Source organism: Diadema setosum, chromosome 7 (assembly GCF_964275005.1).
Source record: "Diadema setosum chromosome 7, eeDiaSeto1, whole genome shotgun sequence".
NCBI lineage: Eukaryota > Metazoa > Echinodermata > Echinoidea > Diadematoida > Diadematidae > Diadema > Diadema setosum.
In genome coordinates, this window is record NC_092691.1 from 4,267,832 (window position 1) to 4,276,055 (window position 8,224).

At 41.0% G+C, this 8,224-nt stretch overlaps 1 protein-coding gene across 1 annotated transcript; it reads right to left on the minus strand.

Moving 5' to 3' along the window:
- Nucleotides 1-5,864: 5,864 nt before the first annotated feature.
- Nucleotides 5,865-8,019, minus strand: LOC140231023 (kelch-like protein 24). The gene is made up of 2 exons (XM_072311176.1): nt 6,769-8,019; nt 5,865-6,344 (listed from the first exon to the last, which is right to left on the minus strand). The coding sequence occupies exons 1-2, from the start codon at nt 8,017-8,019 to the stop codon at nt 5,865-5,867; spliced, it is 1,731 nt and encodes a 576-aa protein (XP_072167277.1).
- Nucleotides 8,020-8,224: the final 205 nt, after the last annotated feature.

Below are 8,224 nucleotides of genomic sequence, written 5' to 3' on the forward strand. Positions count from 1 at the left end.
GACTGGGAATTTAGTCCCATTGATTGAGCGCTAGCTGACAGAACGCTAAAAGACTGCTGAACCACAGTGCTTCTCTTAGCGAGGTCTGGCCAGATCCGAGATAAAGAATCAGTAAAATCCGTTGAAAACTATTATTCCTGATGAGCATATACATAGACACGTGCCTATGGGAAATGCGTATTATAATATATTATAATAAAATCAGCTGGTAGTCTCAACGGGTTAAAATCTAATGGGGCCACGGAGACTTACAGATTCACTGAAAGCCCATGCAAGGCCTTGAAGATCATGAAAACTTAATTGAAAGATGGTATAAAATCATGTTTAAAAATATATATATTTGTCTCTCAGTGCTATTTTAGAGCATTCAGTCCGTCACGTTCGAATACAACTGTATTATCGGAATGCACACGCCTGAAATATCTCGTATTGTTTCATATTTGAATTCCTTTCGCCACGCCACATAACCCGTTGGAAATCAATGGGACGGGGGGGGGGGGGGGCTGATTCATGAGATCACGGTCTGAAAACCTGCTGGTCACACTTAATGAAGTGCACGCGATATTAATCATCTTTCTCACATCAAACAACTTTGCCAAAATTGACAAGGTTATATTCACTATTCCGAAAATGAAATGATTTATTTTTTTTTTATTTCACTCGGAGGGCTCTTTTGCAAAAACATACAAAGTCCTTGGGATCGCATGCTCGTAAATCTGAAATTCAAATAGGGTTCGTTAATCCCAACATTGATAAGTTTGTGGCGTAATTCCAAAGATTCGTTATTCTAAAAGTTTGTTAGTCCAAAAATGTAATTAGGCTTATAATTCCGATAATTCATTAATCGGAAATGAAAAACAAAAACAAAAACAAAACAGTGCATAGGCCTATAACTAACGAAACTTCGGTATGACGAACTTTTTATTTACTTATTTATTTTTATTATCTAACCTTCGAAACAAAGAAGCTGCGGAATAAGTGACAGATGTGTGCATGTGTGCATGTGTGTGTGTGGGGGGGGGGGGGGGCATGTTACCCTTCCTCCGTAAAAGCACCAGCCAGTCTCCGACTGCACGGCGCATGCGTGGATGAACCCAAATCTATATCCTTGGGCTTCTTACTCCGTGTCTGTCTGCCTGTGAAGTGAGTCTGCATGTGTACACTTTGATAAAGTAAATGTTGGGGTCGTTTGTCAAGGAATTTCGTTTTTCAGCCTGTCGAAGCTCGAACAACGAATGAAATGGCTGGCTAGCCTTAAAGAATCGCTGCTCAAAGTAAACAAAAAAGTTCTGCTCTCTTTGTATACTCTTTGAGAATGTGCCCCTTTCAGTGTGAATTTAGGAAATGGGTCTGTGTGTGCATTTCAAGCCTCTGTGCGTGTACGTCTTGTTTATACAATCTCTTCTACTAATATAGGGTGTGATGTGCTTGCCATGAGAAAGAAACAAACTGAGTTGATGGGAAAAAGAAATCGAGGTTTGCTCTTTTTTTGTCAGCTTTCCGACAAAGAACTCGACTGAAGAGTACAATGAATATCAATGGGAGAAGACATGAGGCTCTATGCCACTGAGTGTAAGCAGAAGCATTTAACGTTTAAATTCTAGTGCCTTTGAACAAATATGGATTGTGAAAAAAAGAAGAATTTGAATGGGATGTCGTGGGATTGCTTTTCTAATTGATCCACCTTATTTTCAAGGACTTTAAGTCCCCTCAGGTAAATGAAGAATTCTTGCAAAGATCCTTTCAAAAGCTCCAAATTATAATGTAATGTAATGTTGCTTTTAGGGATAGATGTTACAATATTGTTTTTTCCGAAGGACAGCGATGTTTTCTGACTTTCCCCGACTATAAATCAAGCCCAATGTTACCACTGATATAGCTCTCACAAGGCAGAGTAGTACAGTTGGATTGATATGATTACAGGCAACGTTGTAAATTGGCAAAAAAGGGCAAATTTTGTAACACATGTATAGCGGAACGGATTTTGCTAGGTGTTAGAGATATGTCATTCCCTTCATGAATGTGTTTGAAACCGACTCTTTGTTAATTTTCGAATGTATATATATATATATATATATATATATGCGAACTTATACAGCGTCGGAACTGCTTTCTCCAGGCAGAATTCATCAAGATGTTATGAAATTATGGTGCATTGCAACAGCAGTAATTTCCATGTTGATAAGTTTACGGTCGAGTGGATATTTCCTGATTGTTACCATATTATTTACATTTCAATAGTCTTTCCATTGTTGTAATAAGGGCCCTCAACTGGTACACATTATAGGTGAAGCTGTGCAGTATATAACTCTCATTCGGACCGTTGCAATAGCACAAGTTTAAACGTAATTATGATTTCGCTGCACTTTCCGTCAAACTTACGTTCTGTTTACCTACCCTTTCGTCAAGACGGTATACAAACATACATGATGTGGCAGAGGGTATTCTGTTAATGCCACATGAAATGCACCATTCTGAAGGCAGTATACAAACAAAGACAACGATATAGATGGAAGCAAATCATCGCAGGTTTATTCAAACAGACTTCAGCCGCTATGTATTATACGTCACAAAAAAGCATCAGAAAACTTCATAATACATGTGTTGGATGAGTATATCATGTACGCTTGTAAGTAAAAACACAGGATCCATTCAAGTGCCGTATACAGCACACAACGTGCCATTTGTCATGAGTAAAGCAATATCCGGAACTGACGACTCACGACTTAATAATGGGTGGAGAAACATCCATTCTCTAAATCAAGTTAAGGATCATAAAACAAGTCCGCATGAAGAGTTTTAGCATAGTTTTAACAGACGACATAATACTATATAATTATTCACATGCTTAAAGCAATTTGGATTTTACATGACACTCCACTTTTATTACAACAGGTGCATCGAATGATTGTGTTACATGCACCTTTAACATTTGAATTTGAGTATAAGTTATAATCAAATCAAAAAACTTAACATGAAATATCAAAATGGGATTTTGTTTCTTCCTTACATTCAGCGCATTGATAACATATTGCAAGTCACAACAAAATTGAAACCCCCCTAAACTGGACTCTTTCATTAAGATCCGGGGGGGGGGGTATCTGTCTAAACTGGACTCTTTCACTAAGAAAGGGTACCTGTTTGATTAGTTTCACCCCGACAAACACAAATATTTTAGTCAAAGAGAAATGCACTCGCAGGCATTGTGAGTGATGCTGCAATCTTCTTTTATAGCATTTACAGTGATGAGTTTCCAGAAATAAACAACAAATAAATAACAAAGAATTATAAAGAATAGCGAATCGTCACTATCCAGTGTAACGACCACGGATTGTAGGTACGGACAATGAGCCAGATTCCTGGTTAATTTATTGGCATTTACTTGTCACCAATATGGCTATTCATCCCACGATCTGCTGTGATAGACTTTCGGGAATAACAAAAAGATTACTTATGTAGAGCGAATCACCCATATCACCAGTAATGAGCTCATGGCTGCCAAAAATTCAGAGAATGCATGTTTTCTGGCTTATATTCAATGCAACTGTGATTGACAATTTAGCACAGCTACAATAAATCTGTCAGTGCCAGATTTCAAACTCATTTTGTCACTTCAGGCATACCTAGCTTTTTCAGGATTGTGATTATCTCGTGATTATTTGAGATACAAGGACGAATAATGACCGAGAGATTAGATAAATTGGACTGAAAATTGATCTGTTGTCGCCATTTTATGCTCTATTTCTTCGTTTTAACGTGAATCAACACCGTATCCTTGGAGTGTTGGACATGTTTGCATGATGACATGTTTTGTTTGCTATTCAATCCCACTGTACAATATATCCTGCCAGTTAGTGGGGCAACCAACTGTGAATAAGTCGCTTTAAAAACCATCATGAAATAAACCTTGTTTGTCGATAATACCATGATGGCAATCGACCCCGGTTATGAACGGTTACCTTGTCCTGTTTTTTCACGGAATCTTGCGTGGTCAATCGATCGTCATCGTAAGCATCATATCTCAATCACTCTCGTATGCAGAAATAGAGACGACGTCCAAGTATCTACTTTTTATACTCACAGAGAATGCTAGTACATCTGACACGAGAGATGTGACGCCTTTCACCTGGTCCACTCAAAGTTGGCTTCCATCTCCAGTTTTGATCAAGTCTCACGAGAAAATAAGAAGCCTCTTATTGTTTCAGGATGGAAAGTGTAAGATTCAAAGCTCTAGCTGACACCATGTGTAAGCTGCTATAGCTATAACATTATTCTCCTCATCTTGAAGTCACAGTCCTCATATATATATAATCTTCCAGAACGCGTTGTTATAATGCGAGGTGCCATTTTGGCCTTAATTAAACATACCTTATAAAGGCAAGATTTCCCATGTCCCAGCTAAGACAATCCTCGAACACCTTTGCTCATACGTTAGTTCAACTCTCTCATCAACTTTGAGACAACAGCTCATGACAATAACCAATACTCTGTGTGTGTGAAACAGAGCTCAAAGTTTGTAGCCATTGCATGGAGGTGTTTGATTGAAATGTAACTGAAACACCCCACTGGAAGTATACTTGCTATTTATCAAAATCCATACTCCATAAAGTATGCATACACGACTCTGTGTTTTCGAATGTATTCACACATGACGCTGACTGCAGTTTTGCCTGATCTCCGGTAAACGAATTTCACGCTGTTGCTATTATATAGCATACTACACTAAGTTGAATGACACAGCAGATTGATACTATAGTCGTTGGTAATATTTTACAAAAACGAAAGTGGCCATCCAATGAATTATACCCATCTTACGTCAAATATTTAAAGAAAGATTCTCAATTTTGCAATATACACTCAATACTGAATCGTAACGGAAGCTCACAAGGACTGAATAAGCGAAGTACACATTTCCTCTTATTATACGAGTAAAAAATCGTAAACAGTGATAACATGGTCATGGCGCTGATACAAGCTGAATGCGAAATTCTTTCATCTTCCAATTAACCCAGTTTACAGATGAGTTACTTAAATGTACTTGGGCCATGAAACAATACTGATTTCATGAAAGATCAAATAAAAATGCAATATGAAATAAATACCCTAGTGGAAGCTGTGCCGGTAACCCAGATGAGATTGTCAACATCAATCATGGACAGTCGAATAAGACATCACTGTTAAGATATGCTCAAGATTACATTTCCCATACAAATAGAGTGCGAAATTTGAAATCGAGCTGAATAAACATCTTACGGTGCAACTGAAATAATATAACGCCATGTCTTTCTTCACCTGTATTAAAGGCATAATACCATTTGCAGATAAAACAAAAATCCAGCGTTAGTGCGTCAAAATATTTCTGAAATGTGAGTTAGGGATAGAAACGAATAATGCAAAAAAAAATGAATCAGTATAATCGATGTCAAGTATACCAGTGTGGACAATAGTTATGATAGAAATGTTTCCCGACTAAACCGTCTACAGTTATGGTTTATTGAGGAAAGCTGTGATATCTCCTTATATTTTAGGCTTCATTTCGAAATTTTCATATGGTAGGATGTTTTGTGATACAACTAACCTACACCAATATGCATCAAATGTGATATCTTGAACATTTTTAAATCACTGCTCCCAAAGGTCAACTGGACCTTTAATATGATTACAGCCGAATACAAAATTATACGATTATTTGGATGATATCACCTTATTGCACCAATTCCTTTCCTTGGGGCTTGCTGAGAAAGTTCAACAAGATACAAGGACATCGCTTAAGCCTTAGGGTGCTTCGAGTTCTAACTGGCACAGAAAACACCATAGCATTGTACACCCTGTCCAAAGTCTGTGGCACAGGAAGGGCTAAACGCCTATATCCTTTTAATCACAGACGCGCAACCATGTAATCTGATTGGGTAAGGAAGTCTGTTGCATGGCGACCACCGGTTCGTCGTTGGGTCGTACCCCTCTACCCCGCTGATTGGCGAGTTTGGTTTATTCTCCCCGCCCGTCACGTAGATCTTTCCCGCGCACACGGTCGCACCACAGAGCGCATGTGTGTTCGTCAAATCCTCTGCTTGGCTCCAGGCGTCCAGCGCCGGATCGTAGCGATGAACGACAGTAGAGACAGACCCTACGATGTAGATGTGGGTGCCGAGCGCGACGGCCGTGATGCCCGAAAACGCGTGCGGCATGCGCGCTCGAGGTTCCCAGAGGCCCGAGCCGTCGAGATCGTAGCTGTGGACGATATCGGTGGGGGTACCATTGGCCAACGCACCTCCAAACACGTACAGCTTATTACCGTAGACGATAGTCGCCGGACTGCTTACAGCATTAGGCAGGGGCTCAAGCTGTTGAAATTGATAATTTGAAAAGAAAAGGAAGCTATGTCATATGCATCCTTTTTTCAGTCATTAATTTTTGGGTAGATGTTAATGAAAAACATGAGACTGGTAGACTCTATATATTGCTTTGTTATTAATATACTAATGTTTAGGTTGTAATTTTATAAGTTATGGGATAAAAAAAGCGTTGCAATTAATATTGCGGCTAGAATCTTCTCGGGGCCTAAGTAAATTCTCTTGAAATCTACAGTCTTTATTCCCCTCCATCAAAGAAGTTTCCAGATTTATGATTATGAGGAAAGTGAATAGACCGGTTTGCTAAGATATTCAAACTTTATATGGATGTTTCTGACGTAGTAACGAACAACCAGCTAATGAATGGAATCCAGTTTTCACTGTTGCAAAAAGGACAAACGAACTTTAAACTTACCGTATGCCATGTCTTGTCCTGTGTACTAAACCTGTCAACCATTCGCACTCTCTGGGTGCCGTCAAATCCGCCGACATAGTACAGGTTGCCGTCACCCGACGAGCACGCCAGTCTCTGCCGTAACCTCTCCGTCGGCAGCGGCGGGAGTTCCATCCAATCCGCGTCCCTGGAACAATGCATGATGAACGAACCTCGAGAACCCATCACGTAGACATCGTCGTCGACAGCGCCGACACAGCTGACGGTTTCGGCGTCGAAAGGCAAGTGGGAGAACGTCGACCAGCGACGATCGATTGGGTCGAAATATTTCACCTCCGTCAGCTTAATATTGGCAGGTCCGATCCCGCCGACGACGAGCACGACATGGCGCGATCGCGTTTGTTGCGGTTGGAGATTCATGTCGCCACGATTTCGTGCTGAATTTTCAATCGTCATAAAGAGTGACTGTGACTTCGCCACGAGGGGGTTGGAAAGGACTTTTTCGACGAGATACTGAGTTGGTAGGAGGTGCTCTCTTAAGTGAGACACAAGTCTAGTGAGGCTTGATAAGCGACCTTTCTTGTCTCTGTTGATCCACGCAATCATCGTTGCAAAGACTTCCTCCTCACCTTCGATAACGAGATCGTCAGTGGACAGGTACATCTCCAAAATGTCTAGAGGTTGCTCGAGAATCTCCGCGTGCTTACGGACGGTGCGAAAATTTCTCAGGGCGTACTGCCATGCGCGAGTCGCAAGATCGGCGCAATTAAATCTGTCTGCCAAGGCGTAGATCCCGAGACAGTTGGAAGCGCCAAGTCTCTGCTCCATGTACTCTATGCAGAATTGCTTAACTTCCGGCATAAGTAGCATGTCGGCAGCTTCGAGGACGTTCGGCAGGTTGTCGTTGTTGATCGTCATCCTTGAGGTGTAAGTGAAATCCAAAATGGTCGAGAGACTTTCCGCCTTGATGCCTTTCAGGGCAACCACCTTCGATCTACTCTCCTGCATGTTGGAGCAGAACATCCGATGAAAGTACGGACTGGTCGACGCGAGGACGTTTCTATGGCAGCGAAAGGACCTGTTTTCCACCTTGAGAGTGACATCGGTCAGTTGGTTGTCCTTCCATAGGTCGTAAAGGCCCCGGAATAGTCGGCTCGAGTGGCCATTGCCGCGCTCGAGCACAGCTTCATTGTCATTGCATCGAGTGCGATTGGCATTATCATCGTAGGGCACAGGCGTGCCTGCTTCGCACGGAAGGAGAACTACGGACATGTTCTCTTCTGGGGTTCTTCTCTAGGCTAAGTCCTCTTCAAATGGCGAACCAAGTCCTTGCCAAGCCAGAGATGAGGGAGTCATATCTGAAGATGCATAAAAATAAAAGTGAAACAAACCGTCGCAATCAAAATTAGACACGACTATTAGGTTTTAATGCTTTATCTTTCTTTCTGTAATCATTCTCTTGACTATGACCAATGTC

What these genes read in the sequence shown, in the direction of transcription:
- LOC140231023 (XM_072311176.1), bottom strand. Translation starts at nt 8,019, where the DNA reads ATGTCCGTAGTTCTCCTTCCGTGCGAAGCAGGCACGCCTGTGCCCTAC. An exon ending in AGGACAAGACATGGCATACG is followed by an intron (nt 6,345 to 6,768) that starts GTAAGTTTAAAG and finishes CAATTTCAACAG; the next exon opens with CTTGAGCCCCTGCCTAATGC.